At 38.9% G+C, this 18,874-nt stretch overlaps 1 protein-coding gene across 1 annotated transcript in view; it reads right to left on the bottom strand.

Annotated features, from left to right (window-relative positions):
• Positions 1-1,617: 1,617 nt before the first annotated feature.
• TBC1D14 (TBC1 domain family member 14) overlaps positions 1,618-18,874 on the bottom strand; it is a 31,915-nt gene continuing 14,658 nt past the window's right edge. The window contains exons 8-12 of the mRNA XM_031060084.1: positions 18,716-18,787; positions 17,305-17,433; positions 14,260-14,369; positions 6,153-6,411; positions 1,618-4,925 (exon numbers count right to left, since the gene is read on the bottom strand). Of these exons, the coding sequence (XP_030915944.1) occupies positions 4,860-4,925; positions 6,153-6,411; positions 14,260-14,369; positions 17,305-17,433; positions 18,716-18,787 (636 nt within the window). The 3' untranslated portion in view covers positions 1,618-4,859. The remainder of the gene's footprint in view (positions 4,926-6,152; positions 6,412-14,259; positions 14,370-17,304; positions 17,434-18,715; positions 18,788-18,874) is intronic.

An 18,874-nucleotide genomic window follows, 5' to 3' on the forward strand; every position in this document is an offset into this window, starting at 1 on the left:
CGGGAGGAGCCTCGTCAGTGTCATTGTGTCAGTGTCAGTGTCCGTGTGTCAGTGTCCGTGTGTCAGTGTCATTGTCAGTCAGCGTGTCAGTGTCCGTGTCAGTGTCATTGCCAGTGTCACTGTCTGTGTCCTTGTCAGTGTCATTGTGTCAGTGTCATTGTCCTTGTCAGTGTCAGCGTCAGAGTGTCAGTGTCAGTGTGACATCCCAAATGGAAGCACCTCTTCCCGAGCAGGCGAGGAATAAAGAAATAAAGAGATTCTTCTTTTAGTTCTACTCCTCTGGGCCCACGCAGAAAACATCAGGCTGAGATGTGAAATCCAAACTGTGGAACCACCATGAGTGCTCGGAGAGAACGGCTCAGTGCTCCCTGCACTGCCAGCACGTGAAGGAAGAGCTTGACCGTCTGGGACGAAATCCTGAAGCTCAAAAAGAACGTATCGAGTGCAGTCCATATTCTCAGCCAGTTCATGGAAAAACTGGAGCTAATGGAAGCTGAAAGTCAAGGCAGAAAGGCTGAACTGGTGGGTGTGGAAAGGCATCAGAGGAGAGCAATATCCTCACCAAAACAAAGCCAGCCAGACAAACAACCTGAAAGCCTGTGGAGAAACAACCTGGAACTGCAGCAGAAACGGGGGTGCTTGGAACTGAGATACCACTGCAGGATTTCAGGTGAAATACTGCAGAGCTGCTGAGTCAGCAGCTGGAAACACAGAAACGTCACTATGCTGGGCTGACCCCTGCTTGTAGGGGAGTTCAGATAAAAAGCCAGAAAGCAAATTCCTCCTTCTTTGCTGAACATGGCTGAAGAAACCTGGAATTATTTGGGTAAACAAGTAAAGTAAATCTAGTTTTGAACAAATGTGTGCTACTCCTGTAACAGATACAATAGAAATCTCTTTCAGTATCAAATGGGTGTTAGAGAGAACAAATCTGATGCCACATTCCAATTCTGCACATCAGTGGAAGAAGTGGGACAGCTGCTTGCTGGATCAACCAGAACCATGGCAGCCAAGGCTTTGCCTGTGTTCTGCACATACCCTTGTTGCACAGATACTGCCAGAGTTCTCTCCCCTCCTTTCTTTTTCTTTTTGATCCTTCAAACTCTTTTCATTTCAGCAACAGGAAGCTTCTCCACTTTAAGTTCTGAAGTTATGCCTATGTCAGAAGTAAAACAACACTGCCTTAACTTCAGCACAAAATACTTTTTGATTATGAAACTTGAAAAAACCTAAGATTTCTTCTTTTGAAACAAAGCCAGGATAAGGTATTTAAGCATTCCTGAACTTCAAAAATACAAGAAGGTGTATTTACAACTATTTTTCATCATACATTTAGCAGACCTCAGGCCTAGTCCAGAGAAAGATGTATGAAAAGGGATAAAGCCACAGGCACAGTAAGTATCAGATTTTCTAAATGCCTCAGGGTATTTAACAGGGAGAATAATAATAATAAGAAGAAGAAGAACTTCAAAGCATCAACAAAAAGTCCTCTACCTTCAATTAACAAATAGCCCAAACTCTTCTTTTTGAACAGACAAAAATTGCTAAAGCCACCTGTGAAGAAAAAGACTAGTACTGGATTTTTTAATATCTGAATTAGACTGACAACAGTTGATGAAGATAACTTTACATGACTTTATTTAACAAAACCATATATTTACAGTTGAAAAAAGTTCCAGTTTGATACACATATCTAAACAAAACAAATGTGGTAACTACATAACCCAATTTAAACATGATGTACAGAAGATGTACCAACACTTCTCTATACATCATTCTTGTTTTAAAACATTCAAAAATAAGCTGTTACAAGGTACCTTTTTTCCCAAATGAAATTGTTTGCTAAATGAAATAATATTACTGATTGACTGCAGATCGAAGTTGCAAAACTGCTTTATAATAAAGTGCAGATTGTAAAGAATCCCAAAGCTGGCTGGAGTTTTCTGTTTTCTCTGATCTGCTGCACATACTTTTCATGTATTGCAGCAGGTTCATTTTCCTTTACACCCATGAAGAAAAGAAAGTTTGCTTGATGGGGACATTTGCTCCATGAAAGAATCTCATGCATCTTGTTACAGATACTTTCAAGTACCTGAACAATAAAATTGTCAATTTTTTAATGCAATTCCCTGAATTTCTTAGAGAAGATTTCTGTATTAGCTAATTAAGAGATTTGGTATACTGCAAGAAACTTGAAGAGCTCAGTGGCAACAAATTCTATGCCATTACTACTCAGCTGTTTTTATCAAAATTCAAGCATTACCTTCAAATCAAGTAATTGAGAAGTTGAAATAATTGCATGTTTAGGCAGGTGATTTTTTTCACATGTATTTTGTTTGAAAATAAACTGTGCAAAGCTCCTTATTGCATTGCTGTTTCTTCATTAAAGAACATACCTTATATACACGAAGAAATCATTTAGAAAATATATACAACTTCTAAGAACAGATCAAATCACAAAACAAAGTAATTACATTTGCAAGTAACAAACAGTGCACAAGTGTTGCAGCAGGCCTTTTCCCCACAACTATGCCCACTGTCACTGTTACATTCAATATCTTATTGAGAAGAGAAAAAGAACAGGCTGTCGATGGCTGCCAAGATACCTAGTAGCTAAAAAATGCTTTCTTAACCAAACAAATGAGCCACACTTGTAGACTTGCTTTAAAAGAAAATACAAATGTAGTTGCAATGAAGACTTAAATCACAAAGCCAGTTACAGTACCACCTAAACATGTATATTGAGGAAAAAGTGATCTCTGTGTTCCATAAACCATTCAAAAGCATAGTGCAAATGTTTGGATGGTAGGCCTCTCGTATTCTTCATGGAAAGGCAGATTTGTTGTAGGAATAGAAAAAGTGATATTAAAAAACACTGACCTTCCTGCTTTCTATTGCACTTCAAAGCAATGGAGCATACAAGTACCAGTCCCTGGAGGACAAATTCTGTACAAATTCTGAGTGAATTAACATGTTTCCTATCACATCTTAATGTCTATTTTCAGGAAGTGATGACCGAGGTGACGTCTTGTGGTGGAATTAAGATGACCAACAAAAACCACATCCATTACACCAGCTACACAAAGTGGACAGGAGAAGAGGTCAATGAGGTATCAGACTTGCAGGTTGCATTTGCATTACACATCTTTCAAAGTGATTATGAGTCCTCACTTACCAGGGAATCTTGTTCTCACTCTTCTTAATATTACAATCAAATTATCCCTCATAGAAATAATGTCTGTACCAAAGGACAGTGTTTTGATTATGTCCCACAGTCCTTTACACTGTATGTTCAGTTGAGCAGTGTGCAACTATTCTTCTTGGTTTTATTCAGACAATGCCAAAATAATCAGCATAAAGCAGCTGAAGAGCACTGGGAAACTGCTGACCATACAGCTGGAGGATTTAGTAATGCCTGTTCACAGTTAACACAAATATTGCTTCAGTTACCTTTCCCTTTTCAATGATCATCATTAGCATAAAAGAGGTTTTACACTACACACTATGCAATAAACATTCTTGTAAATCAGAGGCACTCATGATTTGCCCTTCAACATTCACCTGAATGCAGAGAGGATCTACAATCTATGAGGAGTTTATGTAATGGCTGCTGTAACTTGCCTCATGTATCAGAAGTCAGATAAAACGCTCAGAAATGACAACTTGTACTTATCCTGATGGTGCCTGGCACATTTCCCAATAAACTTCTTTCACCTGTCACTCCATGGATCTGCTCCACATAACTTTCCCAATGTGGCAGCAGCAGCAGCTTCAGGAGATTCCACAAAACCTCTGCTTTTCAGCAGCAACACTGGCAAACATTAACAGCTCCCCTACCACCCTTCCTCCTTAGTTCTGCCAGTGAGCAAAGCTTGGTTCAAAGGAGCTACCAAAATTGCTTTTAACCATTTCTCAGTTTATCCAGTTTTATCTCCATATCTGGACACATGGCACACAGTAAGCAGATGGTAGGCAAGAACACTGTGAAACAGCAGTGCCCCAGGAGAAGGACACATGCATGGAAACATGCATTTAGTGGTATGTGACCTTGGCTTTCAACAGAGGAAAGAAAGCACAATTGGGAAATTATGCCACCTTAATACCAGAACCCTCTTGGTGAGTTTAGAATCTAGTCTGATGAATGGAATTTCCTCCATATGCATCCAGATTGGAGAATAAATTTCCAAGGCATCTTGAAGAATAATTAGTTTTGCACTGCTAGTTTGACTTCTCTTCCAAGCTTACTTTCTACTTAACTTTTTCTTATTAAAGAAAGGAATGTAGTTCTATGTCTACATGATTTCTTTGGTAAATGGGACCCACATCCTATAAAATCAGAAGCATTTCTAAAGAAATGGTCCTTACATCATTTAGAATTCAAGCACCAGTTATCTAAAATCCAGATCCAGCTGCTGTTACAGGTATTGGAAATATATCCTGCCTAAGAATGGAACGGGAATAGCTGTCAAAGCAACCGACATTGCTGAATGTCCAGTCTTTTAAAACATCTAAGAAAAAAAATTTAGAAAACCCCCAAACCCTTGATATTATTTTGTTTCACTGCCCTCATCAGAAGTACAGAATGTGTAATGCTCTCCACAGCATATGCGCATACCACTAAAAGTTTAAGGCTAAGCCTAGGTTTAATTTATAAGGGGTTTATCCCCTAATTTCCTTTCTTCTTTTTTTTTTTTTCACTCTTCCTCCTTGATATTCTTCTCTCTCCCTTAAGGCTATTCTACTACTAAATGTAACTCTGAACTAACACTTTGATTTGCAGGCTCATATATGTCAAACAGTAATCAATACTTCTGCCACTTCAGCTCTTTTCCTGGGAGTCACTGGAGGCGAACCCAACGTTAACGCTTCAGTGAAGGACTTCCTTTTTCCATCTCCCGGTTATCTTTCTGCAGAGCAGCCAGTATCTAGACATTTCAGGGTATGAGAGAGAAGAAAAGCGTTAGATTTAAAAAAAATACTCAATAATTCATTCTGAAGAGTTTCCAATTATGTCTGAGCAATACTGCTTTAACTATTAAATGTAATTAAATTTAGAGAACCTCTCCCCTGACAGGAGACCTCTCCTGCAAGTCCTTGTGACACGGTGGATAGAAACAGATTTAACAGAGGTTTAAACTCCATCTCCCCCAACACATACTTTTGAAGCCTGTTATTTGGGGTACTTGGCAGATAGGACCCTTATCTCTCCTTCCCCACACGGGAAACAACAGCAGGCTGGCAATTTATTTGGAATGCAATCCTCATGCACACACGACATGTTCAAGGAAGGTGACACAACTGAACAACCTGTGGAACTACTGCTGTGAAGGTTAAAATGCTCATCTTGAAGAGAAAACTGGCAATCCCCAGCACCTACAGGCACTGCTACCCCAGGAGAGAACCAGAAACACCCAGTTGCAGCTGAATTTCCCCAACCCCTATGTTTAACACCACCTCTCGTTTTCTCTGCAAAAAAGCAGTTGGAAAAAATGTGCAGAGCTCTGTTATGGAATGACTCACAAAGTGGGCTGTATTGCTGCTTTGAACCAAGGGAAAAAATAAGGGCGTGTTTCCACTCTCCAACATGAATGGCTGCTACAGCCACTTAATGGTTTCCACATTCAGATGACACATCTTATGTTTTTTAAACTGAAATTTAATTGAAATTACTGCAATGAAACAATTTCTGAAATCACATGCTAAATCCCAATAAAGAAGTCAGAGATGCAATCACTTCTGTAGAGTCCAAAATTAGGCAGAGTAGAGATCTTCAAAAAGATTAACATTACTGTAGGATAGTGTGTGACAACTTCTCCCAAAGAGTGGATATCTACTTTTAAGTATCAAGTTGTGATGTTGCTAGCAGCCTTTGTAATTAAAAAAATTTCAAAGTTTTCTGACTTTTTACTTCATAAATTTCACTCAATATTTCAATTTTGAATGTTGACTGAGTTCTCCCTTTCCACAGGAGATTAAGCTGAGCAAATCCACTCATCTCAATGTATGCTAAAAGCATGGAGTGAGCTACACAGTCCTACCTGCCCATAAAATCAAGCACTAGCTTTGCTAAAACATTCTTCCAGATGTTGCCAAACCCCATTTTCATGAGTACGGTAAAATCATCAGTTACCAAAGATTGACATCCTCCTTACCTGAGCCCATTTTTTGTTTCTACTTTGCATCTGAATGGCAGCAATAGATGTGAAGAATTCTTCTGAAGGCAAGTCCTCTGGTAGCTTTGTTAAAAACTGAGCTATATGAATGAAGTCCATTTTGGTCAAAATATCTTCAAAAAGTTTGAGTATTCCCAGTGCTGTACGGAATAAGAACTCTTCTCCATCACGGCAGAACACATCCCAGACACGACAAGCCAAGTCTAGTGGCAAAGATTTGCTGTACAATGTGAATATCCTGAAAGACAGAACAAAATTTTCACTTACTGGACAAGAAGTCTTGGATACTCACAGAAATACACACACCAATCATCAGTAAGTTTGAGGCTTCTCAAATATTTGTAACTGAATATTCATTTTTATATTTCAGAAGTACTTCTGTTAGTTGCAGCACATCAATCCATGAAACAATATAAAATTGTACCACTATTAAAGCGTGATCTCTAAGTTTGATTTTCTTGCATCATACCAGAACAAACAATATAGATGGTTTTACAATGGGCATGTGACGACCACAACTATAATCAAAGGTCTATTTAATCATCACTTCAGAGCTGAGAATTGATGCAGTTTTAGTTGCAAAAACTCAAAAAGCTGAACTTCAAGACAAACTGCAATGGGCATTTTGTGGTTCAGATAAAGGATATGAGTAAAATTAACTCTTATGTTCCAGGCTTGGTTGACAGGCAAAGTAATATTAGCATGAGTTTTGGAGGAAGGATCAGCCTGAACTCCCTTGAGTTGAGAGAAACAGGCAAGGCAGGATGTCCAGAGAGATGCAGATAGTGGTGATAAGATGGTGGCTCAGTGTGCCTGTACAGATGTGATTCCCAAAGAGAAAGGGTAATAGCAAAAGCAACAGCCTCGTTCCAGTTGCTAAAACTCCATTCTCATTAATGAGCACGAGCACTTTTCTTCCTTTACCAAAATGCTGACAGCCTTGCAGCCAGAAACAAGAAGCTGCTCCTGCCTCTCTCCTTTATCCAACATCTCACTGCACAGCAGAGCAAGAGCATTGCTGCCAACAATGACCTAACAGCAGGTGATGAGAATCATTTCCTGGAATAATTTTACAGTATATAAACATTTTACAGGTGGTTTTATCCTTCAGAATTCAGAAATAACTTTTCCACAGATGCACTGCACAAAAATATCTGTAAAACTGCAAAGAATTCTCTCCCCAGCAGAGGTCAGCAAAGGCTCAAGTTTCAATCAAACCTTTCCACAGCTTTAACAAAAAACTCTTTTTCAAGTATGCTGAATTGAGCAGTAGTTTTCATGTGTTTAAAACGACTCTCTATCCCCTCCAATTTTTTATTTGAGAAATCTGGATTCACATTAAAAAGATAAAATGGAACAGATATATACACACACATATATGTAGGTATAGAATATGAAGTAATGTATTTTCACAGTAAAGTCTAATAATCAAAGGTTTTCTGCATTATCTGCTTTTTACTATATAAAAATTTATTTGAATGATGTGTTGTTAAGTATATGGCTTCTGTGTGAATCACCACACTTTAGAAAAAAAGAGAAAAGATATTAATTTGATTAACGTCCTGATGAAACTAACATTCACACAAATTTGGGTGACAAGTGAATTGCAAACTTAAGGTCCTTAGGATTTTACTGTTTTTCCTATTTTTACATCTCATTGCAATCTTCTTATAACAAGTGGAAACATTTTAAATCCTGTTCTCCAAAAAGCTAAGTTAGAATTCTAAAATAAACAAGAAGTCTGGGATGCAAAACCCAGACACTTGTTCATCACACATACATGAAGGTGGAAGAAGAGCAGGATACAAGCTCTTTCTCTGGGTTACTGGCTGATCCTGCACTGCAGACTTCATTTACTTTGTACACTCTTTCAATCTTTTTGAGCAGTCATAGACCATATAAAACTGTACTGCCACAGAATACCTACATGGCAGAATTAAGACTTTTGTCTGTACACACACATACAGGAAACAGCAACAGGTTTTCAATTTAAAAGGAAAAGTGTAATAGGAAGCAATTCAATTGAGTCCTTTCCTGGTCACCAAGTAGCAGGGAAACACTACTACAGCCAGAAACAAGTCCTGGTTAAAGATAAGTAACAATGCCAACTTTATAGACCAGTTGTTATTCACAAAAGCCATTATTTGGTCATGATTCAGACCTAACCTGAATAACCCATTTGTATTAAATCTCCAACTATGCAGAAAATTAACTGTCAAAAGACAGAACTATTTATGAGAACACTTTTGTATGAAAGGATTTACTTGCATCAAAAAAGCTGTCACATCAAGTCAGGTATTTGCCACTCAACTCTTCATAATTTGGAAGGAAGTGCCATTCGCAGGAACTTAACAAGACAATTAACTTTCATTAATATTTGCATGCAATTGATGCATCAAGACCTAACAGCAGAGACTAGGCCCCCTAGAATAAGCAGTGAAGGCCAGTAGGAATCACTGCTTAGATTCGTAGAACAGATACAGCATTTCATCCCTTCAAATATTTCCTACTGAAAGATATTTTTATTAGACATCTGAGCTTCTGGTTGAAATGCTGCTGGAGTTTATTGGAGTAATAAAGCAGCTGCCAGACTGAGGCAGTTCCAGCAGCATCTTCCAGCAGCACCGGCACAATCCTGGCCTGCTGTCACTGTCCTGCACAGTGACTTCTGTCTGCAGCTCTCCTGCAACCCGCTGTAAGGCACAGGTGCAGACAACACAGCTAACTCACATGGAGATGTCCAGTGCCAGGGCAATGCAGGCTCCTGGCCTTTCTCTGGTTGGAAGAGGAAGAGAAGCAGCACCAGATATTCCTGCTCCTTCCTGGCCCTGTTTCTGATGAAAGTGTACTTTGAGGTCGATGAAGTCCTGGCTGGTTTGCTGCTCCCAGCAAAAGTGTATGACCATGAAATAATCAAGAGAGCAAAGCATTGCTACCATGATAATCATAAGCTCCATCCTTCTTTCCTTTGCTTTTTCTTCCCCCCCCCCTCCTTTTTCTCTTTTCTTTCTAATTAAAAAGTCTTTATAAGCCATCAGCAAGAGCAATGCAGACAGGTAGGACAGATTTTGAATTAGCAATTCGCACACAACATTGATGCAAATCAGATCTTATGTATTCTTGTACTACACATTCCTTTCTCATGTCTGTAAATTTTAAAATCATTACAGTCTAAAAAAAAGTACAAGTGTTTATTTCATTTCTTATTTGAAAAAGAAATTAAATGCTGACTGCAAGAGAGCATTTTCTGGGGGGCACAGACTATGCTTTTCTCAAAGTAACAGAAAACAAACTTACACATACTTTACTCCAAGTACCCACTAAAAATGGCCACACAAAGTGGCTTGGATCTCTATCCTAACAAGCACATGGTGTCAATAGAAACTTCATATTCAGGGTGCACAATCACACTCCATGTAATACTAAAGAACCACTGATCAATCCATCAGTACAAACATAGCCCTTGGCTATAATTATTGCCAAAATAATTTTCCTGAGTAGGGATAAAGAGGTGTTTGCATAGCAGCAGCAGGCCATAAATAGACAGCATGTGTCCTTGGCAAATCCACATTCCACTCTACTCACAAGAGCCTGCAGAACATCAGCTGACAGAGTGAGAGGCCAAAACTGGGCTATTCAGACACACTATTTCCCCTCTGTTCTTTGTGAATCTGACTCCACATTGTTCTTTTTGGCTTTTTCACACTTGATTCCCTTTACACTCACCAAAAAAAAGTAAAACCCTGTATAGTTTTTGAATTCTTTCTACAAGATTTATCAGTTGGAGTTTAGGCTTAGAGCACAAGGGTCCTTTTTAAATGAGATGCCTTACCTGTGGCAGGTATTCCCCAGTAATCATGTCACAGTACCTTTAATTAAACTACTCAGTCCTTGGAGTTTTCCCATCATAGAAGGCAGCAGTGGAACTAAACTGGCAGGGGGGCTTTCCTCCCTAAGTCCTCTACCAGCTCCAAGAAAACCTGCACAGCTGGGTCCACCTACAGCATTTCTTTTTCATGGAACATATCCCTTCAAAAATGATTTAAGCACACGATTTTACTGCAGTTCCCTGCAGCACAGGTGACAGGAAGAAGCACAAAGCAGACTAGTTGTCTCCATTCTAATTGTGGAAGGAGCAGGAAGGTTTCCCAGCAACTGGTCTGTGCAGCACTGGCTACTGGAGCCTCCCAGAGCAGGCAGCAGCAGAGATTTACTGCACACATGCCTGCACAGTAACCACACCAGCCACTTGAACAGCAGCAGGCATCCCTTTGGAGCTCAGAACAAATGTTCATTTAAATAAAAGTAATGTTAGAGCAAGGCTGTTTCACAGAGATTTTTACCTACCTGCAAAAGGTCTGCCCACTCAAAGCAATGCTGTACCATATTCTTCCCTGACTTTAAATACACTGCAGCCAGTCTTAGTGGCAATTTAAAGAGAAAAAAATTCTAAATCTGCTTCCTACAGGATCAAAGTATTTTGAAGTAGAAAAAGTATGTATTTGTATGCACACACACACATATAAATACTTTTACCCATATATTTACTTAAATATGTAAGTTTTACACACATACAACCATACAACCTTTACAGTCTAACAAAATTAAGGACAGAGTGGTATGAGCTGTGTAGTTCAAGACAAGTGTGAAAAAGTTTAATACAGTATTGGGCAGGTCTATCTCAAAGAGCCTACATTCCTGTGCTGTAACTCTCTAGGGATGGGAAGGAACACAGCAAATTGTCCTTGGAATTAAAATGAACAGCTTGAATATGGATGCAGGTAGTCAGCAATCAGCATTTCACTGATGCAAAGACCTTGAGAAGCACCATCCACAGTCACTCCTCACTGACTTATCTTTCAAGTGCTCTTGACACCCACAGAGGTAACAAAAGGGGACCTGATATGCCTCAAGATTTCAGTAACACTTCAACACAGGTATCACTTCAGTTCTTCACTCACAAGTCAGTCATTTTTCCTTTTGGTTTGTTTTGGTTTTGTGTTGGGCTTTTTCCCTATATATGTACTAAGAGAAAACAACTAATCATGTAAATGTTTACTCAAGAAATATAAATATAAACAAAGAGTATTCTATCAAAGCAAAATTGCTGAAGGGAACATAAACCTTCAATCTTCTATCAGAAGAGTCTTTTTTTCTAAATCTCTAATTTTTGGTACTGTTTCTCAGAATTTCTTCTTTACAATGCAAAGTTAAACAATAGCATGATATTAACATGCCTGTACCATGAGGATGCTCAATTTTAGTTCCTCCTACATAGCAATCATCTTATTTATGACAGTATCATATCCAATTAGTAATCCACAGTATCACAGAATATCCTGAGTTGGAAAGGACCCACAAAGATTATTGAGTCCAGTTCCTGCTCCTGCACAGCAGCCACCCTGAGGATGACATCATGTGTCTGAGAGCACTGTCTGAAAGCTTCTTGAACTCTGCCAGCCTTGGTGCTCTGACCACTTTCCTGGGGAGCCTGTGCCAGTGCCCAACCACCCTGAGGGAAGAAGAATCTTTTCCTAATATTCAGTTTGAATTTCACAGCTTCATGCACTGTTGCCACAGAGATCAGTGCCTGCCCCATCTCTTCTCCTCACAGGGAAGCTGTAACTGCAGTGAGGTCTCCCCTCAGTCTCCTCCAGGCTGAACAGACCAAGTGACCTCAGCTGCTCCTCACAGAGCTTCCTCTAAAGCCATCCTTATTGCTCTCCTTTGCACACTCTCTAATAGTTAACTATGGTTTTTATATTGTGGTGCCCCAAACTGCCCCCAGCACTCAAGGTGAGGCTGCCCCAGTGCAGAGAAGAGCAGGACAATCCCCTCCCTGGTCTGGCTGACCACGCTGTGCCTGATGCCCTTCAGACAGATTCACATTCAACTTGCCACTGACCAGGACCCCCAGGTCCCTTTCTGTGGTGCTGCTTTCCAGCATCTCATTTCCCAGTCTGTCTGTACATCCAGGATTGCTCCATCCCAGCTGCAGAATCTGGACAGGTTACTGTGAGATGGTATCAAAATCTTTAGTGAAGTCTAAAAATATCACATCTACCCAACTAGGTGGGTAACCTTGTCATGAAAAGAAATTGTGAAGCAGGGCTTTCACCTCGTGAACCTGTGCTGGCTGCGCTATCCTCCAGGTGTCTTTCAGTATGTTCCAGAATAATCTTACGGCTCCATAATTTTACCAGTCACTGTAATGACTCTGACAGGCCTTTTGTTTCCAGAGACATGCTTCCTGAAATCAGGACAATGTTTGCCAGCTTCCAGAAAAACAGAACCTCTCCAGATTCCCAAGACTGTTCAAAAATCATTGAGAGAGATCTCATGATGATATCTGCCAGCTCTTGGATGAATCCCATCAGGCCCCATAGACCATCAAGCTGGAGCAGCAAATCCCACAAGTTCAGGGTCAAATGGAAGTTTATCATCCTCACAGTCATGCTCTCCCACCTCAGGGCTCTGGGACTCCCAAAAGAACATCATCATCATTGTTAAAAACCAAAGTGAAGACAGCATTAAATATCTCTGCCTAGTCTGTGTCCCTGCTGGTAAGGTGACCACCCTCACCACGTAACAGGCTGAGATAATTTCTGGACTGCTATTGACATTTTTGTCCATTAAAAATACAATAACCTAGTGATTTCAGTGTTGTCTACCCAGTTACTCTCCCACGTGTATGTTTACAGTCATCTTATTCTGATGTCCCTTTTATTCAATTGCTTTCTCCACACACAGGCTTTCACAACACTGAGGCATACAATTTCAACAGCTTTCCTCTTATCACTGAACACACCAGCCTCTGCTGTCTTTCTTCCCTTCTACCTTATCCTAGTACCTTTTCTATTATCTGTGCACAAATCCACTTCAGTTTAATATTGTCTGCCTTCAGTCACAAATTCTTCCTCATGGTATTTCTTCCATTAAATGTTGGGAGAAATGAGCCTGTTCATTACAACCCCCAACAATTCCCCTACACGTGATGCATTAAAATTTAATCCCAGTGCAACAGCCAAATCACAAAGCCCATGGTTTGTATATGCCTATTGCACAGAGGGTTACACTACCCTCATACAAACCATGCAAATCAAGCAAAGGCAGCACAAGAAGTCCATTTGGATGGAGCTGAATCAAGCAAAGGACTTTAAGGACAACAAGAATGGTTTTCCTGCATCTGCAGGGAAAAAAAGACTGGTCTTAAAGATCAGGGTACTGCCAAAGACATTCAGGTAAAATCACATTAACACCACAAATATTTTCCAGAAGAACAGCTTATTAATCTCAGGAAAAAAAATCCCAACGTTACCACTGGGAATTATTCTCTTACTTAAGGCATTTGTCAGATACCTGAGAATAGAAGAAATTATCAACAATGTAAGGGCAAACCAATTTTTCACAAAAAATCTTTCATGTCATCCCAAAACTGACAACGAAGTCTTTCTGAAAATAGACTTTTTAACTGCCCCAAACCAAGGTCTCATAGGCATAAATGCAAGTGCTCAATTTGGAGTGCATAATACCTCACTGAAATCTGGCAGAAGTGCAAATAAGATCTTTGTCTTTTTTCCTCTCTAAGGAAAATGTTCTGATTATACTAGAACTTAAAGGAAAGACAGTTTCATCTAATAAAAAGACTCTAATTGCCCATCTGCTAAGTGGAATAGCTTTGCTGCAGCTTTGAGTTTTATGTTGTATGGACACATGTTTTAATTACACTTTTCTCAATCTGTGCAGGACAAAGTATACACTTCAAATGCAAGACTGGAAATATTTTCTGAATAGACAACCCTGGTACACACCTGCACATGCAACAGACAAATTTTCTCAGAAGGTCAGCATTATTTCAAAACAAGCTTCCAACTTAACACAAGTACAGTAGTAAAGGTTAGGCAAATGTTAAACATCACAGAAGTATGTGGGAATGATTTGGATTGACAACTCAAGTACTCAACAAAAAATAAAGCCTCTATCTTAGAACAAAATTAAACCAGGTAAGAATGTTCCCATTTCTGTCATGAACACTGACATGGAGCTGTATACCACACAAATTAGTAATTACTCTTTCAAATCTTACCAATCAATTAGATAGATGTCTGGAGTTAAGTTATTTTTTTTGAAGTGGGCAAATAACTTTGGCAGATTTTCTTCAAAGAACACCTCAAATGCAGCAAAGTAAGTCAACATCTGGGAAAGTATAACAGGGAGAAAACAAGCAGTTAGCTGTGTTATTAATAAGCTTAAATGTATTATCTATTGTAGGATTAACACCCTTCAAAAATAGGATCAATGAATTACATGATACTATAAAGAGCTAAGCATTTACATAAAAGGCAGCATCTGCAAGCACGAAGAGTTTAAGATACACTCTATATATTATTCTCATACTGAACAATGTAACATTTTCTTTGGGTCTTGGCCAGCTTCCTTTGGAAAGAAAAATAGCAGCAGGAGGGAAGCTTTTGGCTGATTTCTCAAAATAATTATAACAGAATGGTGTTTTATGCTTGTGGCAGTAATTTAATATTGTACTGAATAAAATCCAAGACCCAATGGAACATAATGAAATACAAAACTAAAATAATGTTAATACTCCACAGCAACAGTGAAGAGTCCAGTATATTCCAGTCATAATTCACAATCTAATCTAATCCCAAAGCTATTCTAGTAGTCTAATACCAACATAACACCATACATTCTACATTTAGATAATAGGCATTTCTTTTGCAAAAAGGAAGATACGAGTTTCACACAAAAAATCCAAAGACTGGGACAAAACACCTATGCAAGAGAAACAGTTTGTAACTCTCTGACATCATAACCCCTCAACTTCATTGCTTTTAACACAAAGACTTTTATGTTATTTTATAATTCAAGTATTTAATCAAATTTATTAACAGAGAACATGTTAAAAATATCTCCCAATTCAAGCAAGAGGCAAAACCAAAAGATTATTTAATCACTGTCCCTAATACTATAGGGAGGAAAGTTAAGCAAAGTCCTTGGATGATTCAGTAACACAAATCCCAATAAAAGCAATAAAGAAAGGTTGTGATTCCTTCAAAGTATGACTTGCAACAGCATACTTTTCCCCCAAAACATCATGACAGTAAAGGGAAAAGGGATCTTTTTGGAGACTTCTGTGTGAAATCCGTTTAAAGAATGAAAAGTTTATCTCCCAAGTTTTTTTGATGTCCTTACAGAAGTATTTCCCATTTCCTCTGAATAAAGTGACAGATGATGGACTACTTTCATTAACAGTGACAAATAAACACCTGAGCCTGGTAGTCAGTATGAGGCTTTAAGTCAATCAGAGATGGGTGCATGCTAGAGAAGTAACTGAAGTTACTGAAATCTCTGAAACTTCAGTTACAGAGAAGCAGTTTCAGGTCAAACATGACACCAGAAATCCAGGAATCCACTTTAGAGAACTGTAGCCCTGAAACAGCTCCCCAGTGTGGATTTTTAAATGCATGAAATCCAAGAACCTATGAGACCTGTGAGTATAAAGAAGGAAGCAGGTAATGCATCAGACAGTCTTACTTTCAAAATAATCTGCTGGGACCACTATAAGGCACTTCTACTGAAGTTCCTACTTTCAAAAGTACTGCAGAGGCAGGACCTTACACATAACTGCTACAGCCATTTCTATTGATAGCAATGTGGGCAGCAGTACAAGTAGTATTTTGATCAAATCAACATTCAACAAGACTTTTCCTTAGTGGAAATAAAAAAATATATTGTTTAATAAAATTAACCAACAAAAGAAGTCAAGATAAACCTGTATAAATTACTATTATTCACACAACTAACTTACAACAGTATTATTTTTTATTAATTTACTATAAAAAAATCAGCATTTGCTTATTGAGCTGACACAAAAAGATGAGGGTAGACTGCAGATTAGTATGTTCACCACAGAAAGCAAAAACTGTCTCACTCAAGTGCCAGTACCTTTGAAATATTAGATGACATTTTCTTTGTGTTGTTAAATCATGGGTTTTATTCCATGACATTAATATTTCATGTACCACCATCTCTGCCCTTTGAAAGCACACAGTTATCCCACAGTCCCTATTTGGCCAGGCTAACAGAACTGAACAGCACTAGCTGAAAGAACTGCAAACCCCACTAGCTCAGCTAAAAAAATATTTATCTAATTCTATCCAATTCAATTGCAAAACCATCTTCACAAAAACCGTATTTACACACTGAATGCATGAGCATGTCCTCCTTTTCCAAGTACTGTAATGGAGATAGCTGATACTGCTCCTAGCAATGCTGCCTGCCCTGTGGCACATCTTCCCATGGTATTTGCAACTGATGAAATTCAGGGACTGAACAGGGAATACTTTTCCAGCAGGAATATTGACAGGATTTCTAGCGTCTACTTTTTAAGCAACAACAGTGCTTGTTGTCATCATTCATTCTCTTGCCCTTGAACTCTTAAGAGGCAGATCCTATATTCATAGTGCTAAGAGATGAGAAAGAAATGCAGAATGCCATATATTTTACACAAAAATACCTTTAAAGCAAATTAAAACCACATCTGAGGAGCTGTGTCTTATTTTGCTAGTGTACCTGCTGACATGGAATTTTAGAGACTCTAAAGAAAATAAAGGAATCAGCTCCCAGTGAAAACTTAGGGAGGGGGGTGAGAGGTTTCTTTCGCTGAAAAGCAGCCTGTGGGACTCAAACACAGCTGCTACAGGAAGATATGGAAAACCTGGTTCTCCCTGCAACAGTCTGTTTTTAGCAACCTATTAGCCTATGATAAAAAGTGCTTTCAAGTCACTTTCATTAAGGTGCTTTCAGCTTTCAACTGCAGCATTGTTGAGAACTACCTACAGTAATATTCTCATAACTATTCTCTGAGCATCATAAAATAGCTACTCAACAATTTCATTCATATGTCTTTTTCAAAAAGGTTGATAGGGTGATCTTTGGTTTGACTTTTTTGAAGGATTATGCATATGTGTCTTGGGGGGTTTTTGTTATAAAGTGTGTTGTTTTAAAATAAATTCTGATTTCTTTTCCAAGCCACTGAAATCATAATTTTTTTTAACTTTTCCTACACATTATCCACAGCATGTTGATTACAGGTCTTTTTTTGCATACTTACAAGGCCATGGTCCACACGGAAAAATGCCATCTGACAGGGCTTATTTAAAAGGTTAGAAAAAGCAATGAAGGCATCTGCAGTATCCAAGTTCAAGATCAATACAGCTGCTATGAACGACATGCCCTGCACCTGAAGAAAGGAGAAGAGTTACTCTTTAGCAGTAATTCTATTATATTGCCTCATTTTGTCCTCGTGCTCACTAGTATTTGATGCACTTACTGAGCTGCTGCATCTTGAGAAATGTTCAGAAAAGTAGGACTTTTTAACCCACATGCCCCTTGAAATCACATGTTCAATGCATGGAAGCTAACAATTCCCATGCTGTCTTCTTTCAAAGACTCCAAGTTGAACTCCTAGGATAGGCTAGGTTGACAACACTTTCAAATATACAGAATAAAGATTTTTTTTTTTTAATAATTAGGTCTTTTGAAGTAATCCATTTTCTCCCGGGAATGGGTCATCTAGATCCTTATTTGAGGAAAGCTGAACTTGAACCCTAGAGACAAAGCCTGTACTTTTGTTTTTCAATAAATTACCAGCAGTTAAAAACAACTGCACTGAGTCATTTGATAAACAAAACCATTCTAAGATTATACTCTTGTTTTATTGATATTGTTCCCTTTCTCTGCAAAGTCTGTTGTGGAATCCAGGCAAACCTCTCTCACCCGGAGGGTGCAGTGCTGCCATTGAGAGTCACATGGAGCAAGGTGTGACTGTCATTCCTGCAAACCTGAGGAACAAGCTCCTTCCCAACACAACAGGTTCTTGCTGTGCCACATGAGGCACAGCAGCTGATCTGCCCTTTGTCTCATTTCCCAGCAGTCATGTTCAGCAGCTCCTGCCAAGCTTTATGTGCTACCTACAAAGTAGGAACATTCCTTCTCTACACCTGCCTTGTCTAAAACTGCTCCTCAACAAAGAATAAGCCTCTCTGTATAACCCTGCTCTGCACACAGAGACTACATGAAATCACTCAGCCCTCTCATAATCACTACTACAAACACCATGATTGAGCTCATGTAGCTTCAATGGGTATTGCTTTAGAGACTGGTCCAGAAACTCACAGTGCTAAGGGACAGAAATAACAATCATTTCAATTCAACAGCAGTCTCAGGAAGACTGGTACTGACAATAAGGACATAACTACACCTCATCTTGGATTCCAGTTTTCAAATTATGTACTTTTCAGTACAAATATGGATTTTCCAATTATCTAACCTGCAAAAAGATTAAATCCAGCAAAATAAATGTTATACACACTTATCAAGCATGTACTGGAATAGAAAAAAGCACACACAACCCCCCCCCCAAACCATTTAATACAGGTCTGAAAATGGCTAATTAATAAAATCCTTCCTCCCCCTAAAAACATCTCCCTCCCCACCCCTGAAAAAATAAATTCTTTACTTACATAGCCTACATCAGGTCTGTAACAAGTATAGGCTCCTAAAATACTGTGCAATGTGTCATGGTAAGGACCACCCTACAATTAAACAGAAACAGCACAATACATCTGATTATACAACAAGCATGTAAAAAAACCCTCAGTGCTACAGATGGTCTCTATTAC

The sequence above is a fragment of the Geospiza fortis genome, unplaced genomic scaffold (assembly GCF_000277835.1).
Source record: "Geospiza fortis unplaced genomic scaffold, GeoFor_1.0 scaffold147, whole genome shotgun sequence".
NCBI classification, from domain to species: Eukaryota; Metazoa; Chordata; class Aves; order Passeriformes; family Thraupidae; genus Geospiza; species Geospiza fortis.